Source organism: Haliotis cracherodii, unplaced genomic scaffold (assembly GCF_022045235.1).
Source record: "Haliotis cracherodii isolate W230 unplaced genomic scaffold, xgHalCrac1.p SCAF_4, whole genome shotgun sequence".
Taxonomy (NCBI): domain Eukaryota; kingdom Metazoa; phylum Mollusca; class Gastropoda; order Lepetellida; family Haliotidae; genus Haliotis; species Haliotis cracherodii.
The window spans coordinates 70,127,066-70,144,637 of record NW_027266297.1 but is presented as its reverse complement, the minus strand read 5'-3'; the positions used below and the strand labels follow the sequence as shown (position 1 = coordinate 70,144,637).

Here is a 17,572-nt window from a genome sequence, read left to right as displayed (position 1 = left end):
GTTGGACGACATTTATACCGCCCCTGTCAACGTGCTTTAAACGTGTTGGACAACATTTATACCGCACCTGTCAACGTGTCTATACGTGTTGGACAACATTTATACCGTCCCTGTCAACGACTCAACATGCTTTATACGTGTTGGACAACATTTATACCGCCCCTGGCAACATGCTTTATACGTGTTGGACAACATTTATACCGTCCCTGTCAACGACTCAACGTGCTTTATACGTGTTGGACAACATTTATACCGCCCCTGTCAACATGCTTTAAACGTGTTGGACAACATTTATACCGCACCTGTCAACGTGCTTTATACGTGTTGGACAACATTTATACCGTCCCTGTCAACGACTCAACGTGCTTTATACGTGTTGGACAACATTTATACCGCCCCTGGCAACATGCTTTATACGTGTTGGACAACATTTATACCGTCCCTGTCAACGACTCAACATGCTTTATACGTGTTGGACAACATTTATACCGCCCCTGGCAACGACTCAATATGCTTTATACGTGTTGGACAACATTTATACCGTCCCTGTCAACGACACAACATGTTGTATACGTGTTGGACAACATTTATACCGCCCCTGTCAACATGCTTTAAACGTGTTGGACAACATTTATACCGCACCTGTCAACGTGCTTTATACGTGTTGGACAACATTTATACCGTCCCTGTCAACGACTCAACGTGCTGTATACGTGTTGGACAACATTTATACCGCCCCTGGCAACATGCTTTATACGTGTTGGACAACATTTATACCGTCCCTGTCAACGACTCAACATGCTTTATACGTGTTGGACAACATTTATACCGCCCCTGGCAACGACTCAATATGCTTTATACGTGTTGGACAACATTTATACCGTCCCTGTCAACGACTCAATATGCTTTATACGTGTTGGACAACATTTATACCGTCCCTGTCAACGACTCAATATGCTTTATACGTGTTGGACAACATTTATACCGTCCCTGTCAACGACTCAATATGCTTTATACGTGTTAGACAACATTTATACCGTCCCTGTCAACGACTCAACATGCTTTATACGTGTTGGACAACATTTATACTGCCCCTGGCAACATGCTTTATACGTGTTGGACAACATTTATACCGTCCCTGTCAACGTGCTTTATACGTGTTGGACAACATTTATACTGCCCCTGGCAACATGCTTTATACGTGTTGGACAACATTTATGCCGTCCCTGTCAACGACTCAACATGCTTTATACGTGTTGGACAACATTTATGCCGTCCCTGTCAACGACTCAACATGCTTTATACGTGTTGGACAACATTTATGCCACCCCTGTCAACGTGCTTTATACGTGTTGGACGACATTTATGCCGCCCCTGTCAACGTATGAAGACTCAAGTTCAATTCTGTCAAAACATTTCATTTTTCAACTTTGTATACCACTATCCCATATGACAAACTTATGTGAAACTCCATTCCTTGATCCGCGGGGCTTTAGTAACAAAACGTGGTGACCATATTTACAGTTACATATCTATCTTCAGGGGTCCAGGTCAATTTGTCAAACGTGAAAGCAAATGTCATCAAAAGTTTAATGAGAAAACAATATGTGAAATATATGTGAATTCCTCATTGAAAACATCTATGTACATTTGGGGGGAAAGACATTTAGGCAAGAAGTAGGCATCCCCATTGACACTAATTATTTATGCTTGGATTGGCAAAGTCAGAACAAGGTAATGTGGCCAAAACTTTTAACTTAGATCTATGCATAAGATTCAGAGTGACAAAACACTCTCCACAAGTCTGTATGACAAGAGCTAGGGATGACTTCAACTCCCCAATAGTCACCTTGCCCTTTATGTCGTGTTTCCGTGAACAATTGACTTGCCTTTGCAAGAGTTTGTGACTGGTGGGGCAGGATACGCTCACGTTTTTGCAAACACCTGGTATCATCACTATCTGAAAGTGATTCATAACCACGTGCTCATGATATAGTCTATTTCAATCGACTCTGCTTTTGGCATATACAGCAAACTACGTTTATAAGGAAGGCGCTATAACGAACTTATTTTTAGTTCCGGCCATTTGTTGTATATATGCTGTATATATACGTATACCGAACTACGGTTATTACGAACTAAAATTAGCGGTCCCTTTGAATTCGTTATAACCTCAATCAAGTTTATTTCGTAATTCCGGCCACATGGCCCATAGTACAGTTGTGAATTAGGTAACATTTAGGTCACATGTCCATAGTGATACATCTCTGTCGATCTCAAATAGCATGTTTGTATCTTTTCAATTGTAACATAATATTTAATACCCCATATGTCCGAACCATACATCAATATTGGAGTGATTGTTATGTCAAATATATTACAAGCAGTCGAGAAATCTATAAATCTGTTATTACTGAACAAATGAAAAACTGGCCCTATACTATTTGCCTTCCGTGCTTGCAAGGCAAGAGTTTCACATGCTTTGGACCATATTAACCGTGAGGAGAACAAGCTATTTATAGTACGTTACCGTCTTATCTTCACATTATCCAGTGCCCATGCTTCATACTTGGTTATTATACCACCCCATCCCACCCCATCCCACCCCACACAACCCCACCCCACCCCCCATGTCTAAATACAATGACATTTGATTTTTCAAGATGTACACACAATCCTCATTTCAAACAATATGTATTTAAATCATCTAGCTGTCTCGGCAAGCCCCTAACAATATACGAGAAAAGTATAATGGCATCGGCAAAAAGGATTAATATCAGATCTTCAATATTTTGGGTAACAAATATACCATGATAGCAAGCAGCATACATTTCCAACACAAGGTCATTAATAAAGAATATAAATAAGTTAGGGCTCAAAACGCAGCCTTGTCTTACCCCACTAGAGGTGTTAAAAAAGAAGTTTAAAAGCAACCAATCTTTACACCTGCTTTTACAGATGCATACATACTTTTTAACAAATTGTACATATAACCATGGCATCCTTTTTGTAAGAGTAAATTTAGCATTTTTTCCCGTCAACACAATCAAACGCCTTTCTCAATTCAATGAATGCACCATAAAATCTGCCTTTTTGCTTACAGAGATATTTGGAACATAATGCATGCAGCGGAAAGATATGATCAATGGTAATATATTAAGAACGGAATCCTGCTTTGTATTCTGAAATAAGCTCATTTATCCAGATTCTAAGGCGTTCTTTTCTAGAATAGACGTAAAAAACGTCCCTAAGATGTTCAAAAGAGAAATACCCCTATGGTTATTAGGATAGCCGTAATTTACTGTATTTTATTATAACAACATTTTTATTATAATATTAATTTGACGTTTACACGATATACGGCTTTTCCATTGGACGAGAGGTCGGTCACATGACCGCGAAATTGACGTTCATAAGTGTATGAACGACACGACACGTTCTTGAAATGATGAAATACTGACGGACTACTTCCACATTCCTGGGGAAAACCCTGGGAATTGCCTAGCACGAAAACATACATAAGTGTTCTTTCTGATCATTTAGAACCTTTAATCTTGGTCTCATCGTTTCAGTATACATTGAGAAACGTCAGAAAGCTTGACTGCGTGATTGTTCATGAATATCCTCGGTACGGCCCATCCTAATGAACAAACGAAGAAATGCACATATATACTATCGTAGTATCGACTCGATCCGTGTCTAGGCTGACAGTGACCGTCTCCAGCAATGTATGAATTTACCGTCTGTTTGACGCATTTTTAATAACCTTTCAATAATCGGCCAGTTGATCAATGATGACTAACACATGTAACTGCCACAGGTTCATTAACAATTTCGGAACTCTCTCCCGTCACGTTTATCCTGTAGGCCATTTTGACGTCTTGTACTTGAAGTAAATGTATTACGACGCGCTGCCATTGTTACTGACTTACTGAGGTAGTTCTTTACAGACTTTTTTCATCTAATGGTGATATTATTTGAACACGTGATGCGTAAGATGTTTCTGAAGAGCAAGTTGTGCATCCATACGCTCGTGTCACCTCTCCTTTTGAGGAACTATTTTATTCCGCTGTATAGCTGGTTCTTGTATGGCTGTCAGTGTAAACATGACGTCACACGTACTAAATAAAATTGAGTTTAGATCTTGGCCTACATCCTTTGAGGTAAGAAATTGTGATAAAAAAAATTAAAAAATTGACATTCACGACAAGCTCCGACGTTCATACAGTTTGGCCCTCACATGAAGGTTCATTCTCCAATGAACTCACACAAAGTAAATGTCAATTCTAAAATATACATCTTGGACGACATTTATGCTGCCCCACCATCGTGCTTTATCCATCTATAGCATTTACTTCGGTCAACCTGTGATATTTCATACGACTTAGTCCCTGGCCATGTAGTTCATATCACATCCTCAGGATGGCGTGACTGTAAAGCCCAATCAGCACAGTGCGCCGCGAGGTGGGGGAAACACTTCTCCACTTACTACAGAATGGCTCAGACATAGCTTCCATCGACAATGGCGCCTCCTCAAAAGTGACATCTGAGTTATTTCATGTTCAAGGAACTAAAGACAGCGCTTGATCGTGAAGCAGGCGATTAGAAGACCATCTTCAGTCAGATTCCACCAGGCTGTCAGAGATGTAACAACAACTCGTCATCGCACCGGAAACCAAGAACCATTTCGGCTCCTTCGGCTGGGAGGGGTAGGCTTAATGCAAACTCGGCGGGGGGGTAGTCATCGACAGCCCCTCCCCCCAGGCCGGAAACAATTACCCCGCGAGCAAAGCTCACTTCCAGGGCGATTAGTAGACTGTAAACAGTCGGACCAACACTTCAGCACCAGAAAATGCTTCTGAACTAGCAATTGAAGAGATTACAAAGGTCTATCAATCACAATCAAGGAAGTGCTACCCCTGTCGTACACGGCTAGATAAATCAGTTGTGAAATAAATACTGCTCGGTCAGGTAGTAGAGCGGGAAATAGATACGGCTCTCGTCCAAGAGTCGCCGCAAATGTGTTCTTTGGGGAAGGGAATTGTGGAGTAAATATTGTCCTGTGAAGTAAAATGTTTTGGGAAAGGGGTGGGTGTGGGCATAACATCGAAATATGTGTCAGAATAACATCGGGTACACCAAAAAACGTCCCGACGAGATATCCAACAACGTTGCGAGTGGTTGGAAATGAAACGTCAGGCATATCAAATGACGTCGAATGATCTACATTACGTCGGGTATATCCGATAATGTCTGTACAACACTCAACGTCGGGTATGTCCGATGTCTGTACAACACTCAACGTCGGGTATATCCGATAATGTCTGTACAACACTCAACGTCGGGTATATCATATCCGATAATGTCTGTACAACACACAGCGTCGAGTATATCCGATAATGTCACGAACAACACACAGCGTCGGGTACGTCATGCAACCTCAGGTGCGTCATATAACGTCGGGTATATCGTGCGACGCCGTGTATAAGATGCAACGTCGGGTATATCGTGCGACGCCGTGTATAACATGCAACGTCGGGTATATCGTGCGACGCCGTGTATAACATGCAACGTCGGGTATATCGTGCGACGCCGTGTATAACATGCAACGTCGGGTATGTCGTGCGACGCCGCGTTTAAGATGCAACGTCGGGTATATCGTGCGACGCCGTGTATAACATGCAACGTCGGGTATATCGTACAACACCACCGGCCTATATCATACAACGTCGAGTATATATCATACAACGTCGAGTATATATCATACAACGTCGCCTATATCATACAACGTCGAGTATATATCATACAACGTCGCCTCTATCATGTAACGTCGAGTATACATAATACAACGTCATGTATACCATACAACGTCATGTATATCATACGTCACATAAATATATATATCATACAACGTCAGGTACTTCATACAACGTAATATATACGTGTTTAATACAACGTCATATAAATCATACTTTGTCGCCAATATCATTCAATGTCTCGTATATCATACAAACTTGTATACTTGTATGCTGAAAGTACCTGACTCCCATTTTAAACAACTGTGAACGGCTATCCTCATGGCACTGGCGAGCCAACCAAGCAGCTCCCTACATCGCTCCTACACACAGACCACACGGACACTTCAAAGGGAGTAGAATAATAATCATGTCCAGCACAGCAGCCACATATAAACAGCACAAAGCGATATCCGCTAATTAAGTATGTATATCCAACCAACAGTTGAACGAAGCCGCTCACACTGAAGAGCTGATTCAGGATCCGCACCGACCTAGATAGCTCCACACAACGCCAGACTCGGCGGCCTGTCCGACCACATGTTCACCTAGTTTGTAGAGAACTGTCTGCACGTCGGCCGCAACCGATACCTCACTACAATGCACAGTCTCCCCCAAGTATTACCAGCATTGACCCCTCATTTTTAGTCCATTAATCCTACATACGCCGACGTCTATGGCACGCGCGGGGTGAACGTCGACGAAAGTGGAATGATGTAGCGTTGCCACGTGCAGCGTTCACTAGACCAAACAAATAAACGTAAAGCGATGCATTTGGAATCAGTCTGTATAATTGCGAGTGTGAGACGGGGTTAGACGCGATAACACTTTCATACAAACCATGCACAGGGGAGTCACAGGCGTCATGTCGTACAACACCACGTTCACGTCACCGCCGTCATGTCGGACAGCACCACGTTCACGTCACCGCCATCATGCCGTGCACCACTACGTTCATGTCTCCACAGCCATGTCGTGCAACACCACGCTCATGTCACCGCCGTCATGTCGAGCAGCACCACGTTCACGTCACTGCCGTCATGTCGTGCAACACCACGTTCATGTCACCGCCGTCATGTCGTGCAGCACCACGCTCACGTCACTGCCGTCATGTCGCGTATCACCACGTTCGCGTCACCGCCGTGCAGCACCACGTTCGCTTCACCGCCGTGGAACACCACGTTCATGACAACACCGTCATGTCGTACAGTATCACGTTCACGTCACCTTCGTCATGTCGTGAAGCACCACGTTCACGTCACTGCCGTCATGTCGTACAGTATAACGTTCCTGCCACCGCCGTCATGTCATGCAGCACCACGTTCATGTCACCACCGTCATGTCGTGCAGCACCATTTCACATCACCGTCGTCATTTCATGCAGCACTACGTTCACGTCTCAACCGTCATGTCGTGCAGCACAACATTATGTCACCGCCGTCATGTCGCACAGCACCACGTTCACGTCACCGTCGTCATTTCATGCAGCACTACGTTCACGTCTCAACCGTCATGTCGTGCAGCACAATATTCATGTCACCGCCGTCATGCCGTGCACCACTACGTTCATGTCTCCACAGCCATGTCGTGCAACACCACGTTCATGCCTCCAACGTCATGTCGTGGAGCACCACTAACACGCCTCCAGCGATCTGTTACAGCAATGCCTGCTTTGGCTATAAAAATTAACTTAGCTTCAAGGATAAAATATGATATGCCATGATCCAACTATGGATCCAGGATGTGTCCGGATGTGTATGTTCCGATCAATCTGTTTGTTTAGAATTTGGGTGTTTTTCCTTTGGGTGGCTGCAAAGACACTGGTGGGTCATTAAAACCTATTTCCGGGTTGTGTTAAAAGTGTTGCATTCTCGTCGCGTCATATTCTGTCCTATTTGGGGTACTAGGGTCCTATTTTGGGTACTGAGGTCTTACATGTGGTACTAGGGTCCTATTTGTGGTACTGGGGTCCTATTTGTGTACTGGGGTCCTATTTGTGGTACTGGGGTCCTATGTGTGGTACTTGGGTCCTATGTGTGGTACTTGGGTCCTATATGTGGTACTGGGGTACTATATGTGGTACTGGGGTACTATATGTGGTACAGGGGTCCTATTTGTGATACTGGGGTCCTATTTGTGGTACTGGGGTCCTATTTGTGGTACTGGGGTCCTATGTGTGGTACAAGAGTCCTATGTGTGGTACTGGGGTCCTATATGTGGTACTGGGGTACTATATGTGGTACTGGGGTACTATTTGTGGTACTGGGGTCCTATTTGTGGTACTGGGGTCCTACATGTGGTACTGGGGTCCTATTTGTGGTACTGGGGTCCTATTCGTGGTACAAGGGTCCTATGTGTGGTACTGGGGTCCTGTTTGTGGTACTGGGCTCCTATATGTGTTACTGAGGTCCTATATGTGGTACTGGGGTCCTATATGTGGTACTGAGGTCCTATTTGTGGTACTGGGGTGCTTTTGGGGGTACTAGAGTCCTGTGCATGCATGAAGTGTCCGGAGTGCCGGATGTCCGGTCTAACAAGGTTTCACTGTGGGCAATGCCAGTCATGATGAGTGAGCCGGGTTTAACGCCACTTTGATTGATTGATTGATTGATTGATTGATTGATTTTTGTTTAACGCCGCCCTCAGCAATATTCCAGCTATATGACGGCGGTCTGTAAATAATCGATTACGGACCAGACAATCCAGTGATTGATATGAACATCGATCCACACCATTGGGATACGATGACATGCATCAACCAAATCAGCGAGCCTGACCACCCGTTAGTCGCCTCTTACAAGCAGAGTCGCCTTTGACGGCAAGCATGGGTTGCTGAAGACCTATTCTACCCCGGATCTTCACGGGTACGCTTTTAACATTATTCCGGTTATATCACGGCGTGTGGGAGGAAAGCGCGAAGTGATGCAGGTTTCAAAAGTTTACCACTTTGGTGAAACCTATGAGCACAGTATGGTGGTGAGAAATCTAGAAACATAATCGGGGCGAGACTGGGTCATAGGTGTCATAGCAACAACACATTTCTTTGTGGCATTTAGAACAGGACAATCTCTGTAGAGCTCGATATGCATCTCCTGCTGTCAGTGAGTGTTACGGGAACTTCCTGTGCTATGCTACCACAGTCTTCAATCGGTATTATGTATCGCCAACTCCTATTGTAAAATTACTTCAGAAAATGTCTACCTCTTTGATTTATGATCACAGAAACAAAGGGGATCATGATTAGCGATGCATCAGCATGTCTCCTACATTAAACCCCTACCCTCCCCTAGCTGCATGCTTAATGCAGGGCAACGCCAGATCTGCTGGTTGTATACGTGTAATTTGTTTGAAGTTATTGACTCATGGACAGCACATATAGTCCTACTGAGTTCAGAAACAAGTGCCAGGCCCGCAACGAGACTTAGAATCCCTTTGGATAAGCTTGTGTGTTAACGCCACGAGACACCTGACTGGTAGTATATGATGGAATCAGCTTGTGTGTTAACGCCACGAGACACCTGACTGACGGTATATGATGGAATCAGCTTGTGTGTTAACGCCACGAGACACCTGACTGGTAGTATATGATGGAATCAGCTTGTGTGTTAACGCCACGAGACACCTGACTGGCGGTATAGGATACAATCAGTTTGTGTTTTAACGTCACGAGACACCTGACTTGCGGTATGGGATACAATCAGCTTGTGTTTTAACGCCACGAGACACCTGATTGGCGGTACATCATAGAATCAGCTTGTGTGTTAACGCCACGAGACACCTGACTGGCTTTATGTGATAGAATCAGCTTGTGTGTTAACGCCACGAGACACCTGACTGGCTTTTTGTGATAGAATCAGCTTGTGTGTTAACGCCACGAGACACCTGATTGGCGATATAGGATACAATCAGCTTGTGTTTTAACGTCACGAGACACCTGACTGGCGGCACATAATAGAATCAGCTTGTGTGTTAACGCCACGAGACACCTGACTGGCGGTATATGATAGAATCAGCTTGTGTGTTAACGCCACGAGACACCTGACTGACGGTATATGATAGAATCAGCTTGTGTTTTAACGCCACGAGATACCTGACAGGCGGAACATCATAGAATCAGCTTGTGTTTTAACGTGTCGAGACACCTGACTGACGGTATATAATAGAATCAGCTTGTGTATTAAAGTCACGAAACACCTGACTGGCGGTATATGATAGAATCAGCTGGTGTGTTAACGCCACGAGACACCTGACTGGCGGTATATGATAGAATCAGCTTCTGTGTTAACGCCACGAGACACCTTACTGGCGGTATATGATAGAATCAGCTTCTGTATTAACGTCACGAGACACCTGACTGGCGGTATATAATAGAATCAGCTTGTGTTTTAACGCCACGAGACACCTGACTGGCTTTATGTGATAGAATCAGCTTGTGTGTTAACGCCACGAGACACCTGACTGGCTTTATGTGATAGAATCAGCTTGTGTGTTAACGCCACGAGACACCTGATTGGCGGTATAGGATACAATCAGCTTGTGTTTTAACGCCACGAGACACCTGACTGACGGTATATAATAGAATCAGCTTGTGTGTTAACGCCACGAGACACCTTACTGGCGGTATATGATAGAATCAGCTTGTGTGTTAACGTCACGAGACACCTTACGGGCGGTATATGATAGAATCAGCTTGTGTGTTAAAGCCACGAGACACCTGACTGGCGGCACATCATAGAATCAGCTTGTGTGTTAACGTCACGAGACACCTGACTGACGGTATATGATAGAATCAGCTTGTGTATTAACGTCACGAGACACCTGACTGGCGGCACATCATAGAATCAGCTTGCGTATTAACGTCACGAGACACCTGACTGACGGTATATGAGAGAATCAGCTTGTGTGTTAACGCCACGAGACACCTGACTGGCGGCACATCATAGAATCAGCTTGTGTGTTAACGTCACGAGACACCTGACTGACGGTATATGATAGAATCAGCTTGTGTATTAACGCCACGAGACACCTGACTGACGGTATATGATAGAATCAGCTTGTGTTTTAACGCCACGAGACACCTGACTGGCGGCACATAATAGAATCAGCTTGTGTATTAAAGTCACGAAACACCTGACTGGCGGTATATGATAGAATCAGCTGGTGTGTTAACGCCACGAGACATCTTACTGGCGGTATATGATAGAATCAGCTTCTGTATTAACGTCACGAGACACCTGACTGGCGGTATATGATAGAATCAGCTTCTGTATTAACGTCACGAGACACCTGACTGGCGGTATATGATAGAATCAGCTGGTGTGTTAACGCCACGAGACACCTGACTGGCGGTATATGATAGAATCAGCTTCTGTATTAACGTCACGAGACACCTGACTGGCGGTATATAATAGAATCAGCTTGTGTTTTAACGCCACGAGACACCCAACTGGCGGTATATGATAGAATCAGCTTGTGTTTTAACGCCACGAGGAACCTGACTGGCGGTATATAATAGAATCAGCTTGTGTTTTAACGCCACGAGACACCTGACTGGCGGTATATAATAGAATCAGCTTGTGTTTTAACGCCACGAGACAGTTGACTGACGGCATATCATCGGAGTTGGGTGTGTTTTTTTAAAGTGAATAATTCCAAAACTAGTTATGACTTCCACCTAGGCACCACCATCAGTAGGGCAATCCCGTTAGAAGCTCTCTGGCTGAAAATAGATTCGTCGGAAAAGATCGCAATTAAACTCGCAGAAGATTTTAAATTGCAAATCAACCAGGGACGATTATGTGATTTTTGATGGGATCCGCATGATGCATACGTTTAGGTTTGGTAGGGATCGAGATATCGCTGTGCGAAGCTTGGGGATCTGTGTGAAACTTGGTGCAAAATATGTGGCGCGCGTCAAAGTGTGAAGGATTAGACGTACCGTGTGGTTTGGAAGGTAAAGTGGAATGTGTAGACAAAATAGGTTTGCATTAGAATATGAAATAAACAGACAGTGGAACAACTGTGTTGTACATAACTAAACATATATCATTGGGAGTCTAACGACTTACCAGGCCCATACAGTTACTGATGGCTGCGCGCGACTCATCCGGCCAACTGCTGTAACCGGTGTAATGACAGTCGTGGACCTCGTTGGCTTTGCGCTCAATACTGTTAGACCCCCATATCTCCGTCACAAACTTCGTTGACATGAACTTTGTATTCAGAGTCAAGTTGAAATAAAACTCTTTTCCATAAGCTGAGAGTTTGTAAAATACCCTCCCCTCCTCCTCCACGGGGAACCTCTGCAAGTAGAGCCTCTTGGGGCGACGTCTGCGGCGTTGTTTCTGACGGTGTCGTCTACGGGAAGTGACGTCACGCCGCCTCCTTGACAACACGTGCTGTTGACGGACGTCGTAACTAAGGAACTTGCCTCTCTCGTCCACCAACACGGGGATGACCATTTCGTAGTGAGTGATTTGGCTCAACAGCGTGGCTGATAAAAACACATAGAGTTACAAGGGCATAGGGTGTAGAGTTACATTGTAAGGCTAACAAACTCCGCTCGAGTTTCACGACCAAAAGAGTTAAGACTAAATATGATATGTATGTCAGTGTTGGGTGGTCAGTGACCTGTTCAGGGCTGTTTCAGCTGAATGTAGTCCTCAGGAATTGGGTTTGTGTCGTTCTTCTGAGAGAACTGATACCGCTTCGTCCATTAATGTGAGAGCAGGTTCACAGAAACAGTCGCAAATCTGCTTTAGATAACTGGTCCAGAAGTGTCGAATATCGAATGTTACATATGTATCGAACCTGACACAGTCCACTCTGGTGAACTAGCTGACGCTGAAGTTCCAAATGTCCCATATGAAGTACTCCACTGTGCAATAACGCCTTATAACCACTTATGACTGGATTGAATTGTTTTGTTAAATCCGAAAGTTCGCTGTAAGCGACTTCGTGTTAGGTGGAGTTGATCAGCTCTATGTTGGGAGTCGCGGCATTGTTCGTCTGTGTAATTGGATGCAGATTACTCTGAGCAGGACACGCCGATATGGCAAGGACCACGATACAAGCACCTAACTGTGTTTACATATTTCAACTTATCATAACACCTTTGACATTATAATTTACTGAAAAACTAAACACCCTACGACTCTTCTACATCAGTAAGAAACTTCAAACACTCACCTGTTCGATTCTGTAGGTTACTTTTGTCCTGGGGTGTAAATCGCCCGTCTGTTTGAGAGGCATAAAGCACCATCACCACCACGGAGAGCATGGCGCTACCTGTGTTCACGGCCAGTGATGACATAGTTGCTATCTCAGACAAACTCGTCTGCACACACATCCGGTCACCTCACACAGCAACACGCTCTGCATGTGGCGAAAAACTCCACTTACACATTTACAGTTCACTCTAGCGAGTAATAACACGAATATAAACTAGAACATTAGTAAACGCGAGATCACTGAGATACCAGGATGAAAAAATCACATTGTCCCATTTTCAAATCGGAAACTCTTGGATTTGTCAATGACGTCACCGAGTTGTTAACGGTGATATCTCCTGGCTAATACCTTGGCTTCAAGTCTTTATTCCCGAGGCAGGGGGCAGTTAGCTGACTCGACTCAATGTGTGGCTCTGAACAGCACTGATAGACCCCAGCGGGGGGGTGGTGGTCGACCGACAGTACATCACATACGTCAAATGTTGATTACCCACCGTAATGAAAGACCGCATAAAGTATCAAACTTGTACTCCTTGTAATGAAACTCCAGGAATTGTGTTGATAAATAGTCCGTGAAAGTGTCGGAAAAAAGAATAACCAACTACTCCCTGCAGTCGGCAATTATTTCTAATTAGAACAGCTGCCAGCAGACGGCATATTGGTTTAATGGACTCCTGTGAGAAGAGACTGTTGTAGGTGTAATAAATTTTGGGTTTGCCATAACTACACACTTTCTAATTAACAAGGACGTTGCCCGTGTTTTGTCCTGTCAGCAAACACGTACATTATCAGGCAAGACAATACATTTCAAGTAAACCTGCTGATGGCCACACAATAAATATGTCAACGACGAATGATGGATCAAAATCCCAGAAATGCTTGTTAAAAAAACGTAGACAATAAGCTGGAGGTTGCGTGGCGTGTGGCGGTCCAGCAGTACAGTGGCACACGGCCTTCGCTGTTTCTTCAATGTGGCAAGTCAGGAGGAGAACGCGGGAGGATCAAGGCAGGCGAGTCTGCGGGCGAGATATTCAGCCCGGCGTCTAAACCTACCTCCAGCGTGGTGTCGACAGTCGGCAAGACGGCACACTTTTGACATATGGTTCTAATACCGACCGTCTCTGTCTGTGTATAAAATATATGTTTGTATATTCTAATGTAAATGTGAAATGAGCGTTCATGTGGCCGCGCCGTGGCGGGGTAACTCCTCCGTCTACACGTGGACTTGACGGCGGTGACATTTGCTTCACTAGCGCCCAACACGGCGAACGCCGCTGTAATTATAAACAATATCTAATCACACGTGTAACCATGGGATCAGATTGCAAGTGATTGCACCGTGGCCTTCCCTGTAACACTGACCCCTGAGTACGAGAGCGGTTACAGGTAATTGATAAGAGACAGAACCTTGGCGAGTCAGCATCTTCTATAAAGTTGATGATACAGACAGATAACTCACGGTCTTCACCGGATACTTGTGTTCTATTCCAAGAAAATAACAAAAAATCAGATAATTTTTTATTGCTACAACAATATACGTTTCAGAAACACCTCCTGACTTGACATCTCCTCCCTCCAGACTTGACACCTCCCTCCTCACTAGACACCTCCCTCCTCCTGACTTGACATCTCCTCCCTCCAGATTTGACACCTCCCTCCTGACCTGACACCTCCCCCCTCCTGACTTTACATCTCCTCCCTTCTGACTTGACACCTCCCTCCCCCTGACTTGACACCTCCCCCCTCCTGACTTGACATCTCCTCCCTTCTGACTTGACACCTCCCTCCTGACTTGACACCTCCCTCCTCACTAGACACCTCCCTCCTCCTGACTTGACACCTCCCTCCTGACTTGACACCTCCCTCCTGACTTGACACCTCCCTCCTCACTAGACACCTCCCTCCTCCTGACTTGACATCTCCTCCCTCCTGACTTGACACCTCCCTCCTCACTAGACACCTCCCTCCTCCTGACTTGACACCTCCCTCCTGACTTGACACCTCCCTCCTGACTTGACACCTCCCTCCTCACTAGACACCTCCCTCCTCCTGACTTGACATCTCCTCCCTCCTGACTTGACACCTCCCTCCTCACTAGACACCTCCCTCCTCCTGACTTGACACCTCCCTCCTGACTTGACACCTCCCTCCTGACTTGACACCTCCCTCCTCACTAGACACCTCCCTCCTCCTGACTTGACATCTCCCTCCCCCTGACTTGACATCTCCCTCCCTTGACTTGACACCTCCCTCCTCCTAACTTGAATTCTCCTCCCTCCTCACTAGACACTTCCCTCCTCCTGACTTGACACCTCCTCCCTCCTCACTAGACACCCCCCTCCTGACTTGACACCTCCCTTCCCCTGACTTGACATCTCCTCCCTCCTGACTTGATACCTCCTCCCTCCTGACTTGACACCTCCCTCCTCCTGACTTGACACCTCCCTTCCCCTGACTTGACACTTCCCTCCTGACTTGACACCTGTCTCCTCCTGACTTGACACCTCCCTTCCCCTGACTTGACACTTCCCTCCTGACTTGACACCTGTCTCCTCCTGACTTGATACCTCCTCCCTTCCCCTGACTTGACACTTCCCTCCTGACTTGACACCTCCCTCCTCCTGACTTGACACCTCCCTCCTCCTGACTTGACACCTCCCTCCTGACTTGATACCTCCTCCATCCCCCCTCTTCACTAGACACCTCCCTCCTGACTTGACACCTGTCTCCTGACTTGATACCTCCCTCCTCCAGACTTGACACCTCCTCCCCCCTGACTTGATACCTCCTCCATCCCCCCTCTTCACTAGACACCTCCCTCCTGACTTGACACCTCCCTCCTGACTTGACAGCTCCCTCCCGACTTGACACCTCCCTCATGCTGACTTGACACCTCCCTCCTGACTTGACACCTCCCTCCTGACGTGACACCTCCCTCCTGACTTGACACCTCCCTCCTGACGTGACACCTCCTCCCTCCCCCTCTTCACTAGACGCCTCCCTCCTGACTTGACACCTCCCTCCTCCTGACTTGACATCTCCTCCCTTCCCCCTCTTCACTAGACACCTCCCTCCTCCTGACTTGACACCTCCCTCCTGACTTGACGCCTCCCTCTTGACTTGACATCTCCCTCCTGACTAGACACATCCCTCCTCCTGACTTGACATCTCCCCCCTCCTCACTAGACACCTCTCTCCTGACTTGACACCTCCTCTCTCCTGACTTGACACCTCCCTCCTCCTGACTTGACACCTCCTCCCTCCTGACTTGACACCTCCTCTCTCCTGACTTGACACCTCCTCTCTCCTGACTTGACACCTCCCTCCTCCTGACTTGACATCTCCTCCCTCCCCCCTCTTCACTAGACACCTCCCTCCTCCTGACTTGACACCTCCTCCCTCCCCCCTCTTCACTAGACACCTCCCTCCTCCTGACTTGACATCTCCTCCCTCCCCCTCTTCACTAGACACCTCCTCCCTCCTGACTTGACACCTCCTCCCTCCTGACGTGACATCTCTTCCCTCCTGACGTGACATCTCTTCCCTCCTGACTTGACACCTCCCTCCTCCTGACTTGACATCTCCTCCCTCCCCCCTCTTCACTAGACACCTCCCTCCTCCTGACTTGACACCTCCCTCCTGACTTGACGCCTCCCTCTTGACTTGACACCTCCCTCCTGACTAGACACATCCCTCCTCCTGACTTGACATCTCCCCCCTCCTCACTAGACACCTCTCTCCTGACTTGACACCTCCTCTCTCCTGACTTGACACCTCCTCTCTCCTGACTTGACACCTCCCTCCTCCTGACTTGACACCTCCTCCCTCCTGACTTGACACCTCCTCCCTCCTGACGTGACATCTCTTCCCTCCTGACTTGACACCTCCTCTCTCCTGACTTGACACCTCCTCCCTCCTGACTTGACACCTCCTCCCTCCTGACGTGACATCTCTTCCCTCCTGACGTGACATCTCTTCCCTCCTGACTTGACACCTCCCTCCTCCTGACTAACACCTCTCTCCCCTTGATGGACATTGCCCTACTCCTGACTTGCACCGTCTGACATCTCCCAAACACATTTGTATGCAGGGATCACACACAGTTGTGTCATGCTTAAAAAAGATACAAACTTGTGCTAACACAGGCTTAGCACCTCCTTCTCTAAAGTACAAAGATGAGATCATGTTTTATCAGAGAATCGAATTTTTTGTTCAACATTTTTCAGTAGGAATCAACACCAGCCTACTTAAGATCTAATTAGATTCCTACCCAGTTCAACTGCTTGCTTTTTCTACGGTTCCTGTTCCGTCTGGTGCAAGACGAGACGTCGCGTCGCATATCTATTTGTGCCTTTGACAAGCCCAAGCACTTGCAATGGGAATATGAACAGCCACTTGGTCAATGAAGATGGCATTAACCAGGTATGTGTTCTCAGACAGAGTGCTTTGTATAGAGGATAGCATGCAGATTTGGGGCTGTGTTGCAAGGGTTAAAGTGATTTGAGGGAACAGGTGCTTTCCCGGTGAATCTCCATCAGTCTGGGCCTG

The 17,572-nt window shown here is 46.2% G+C and overlaps 2 protein-coding genes across 2 annotated transcripts in view; both read right to left on the bottom strand.

The window, feature by feature from the left end:
* The window catches only part of LOC139479910 (A disintegrin and metalloproteinase with thrombospondin motifs 6-like), a 36,407-nt gene extending 23,264 nt beyond the window's left edge, over window positions 1–13,143 (bottom strand). The window contains exons 1-2 of the mRNA XM_071262829.1: window positions 12,984–13,143; window positions 11,864–12,288 (exon numbers count right to left, since the gene is read on the bottom strand). Of these exons, the coding sequence (XP_071118930.1) occupies window positions 11,864–12,288; window positions 12,984–13,143 (585 nt within the window). The remainder of the gene's footprint in view (window positions 1–11,863; window positions 12,289–12,983) is intronic.
* Window positions 13,144–16,487: 3,344 nt separating this feature from the next.
* Window positions 16,488–17,060, bottom strand: LOC139479635 (uncharacterized). Its single transcript, XM_071262477.1, has one exon. The coding sequence runs from the start codon at window positions 17,058–17,060 to the stop codon at window positions 16,488–16,490; it is 573 nt and encodes a 190-aa protein (XP_071118578.1).
* Between the last annotated feature and the right edge of the window lie 512 nt (window positions 17,061–17,572).

Bases quoted from the DNA above. Each gene is read 5' to 3' on its own strand.
- LOC139479635 (XM_071262477.1), bottom strand. From the start codon at position 17,060: ATGTCCATCAAGGGGAGAGAGGTGTTAGTCAGGAGGAGGGAGGTGTCA.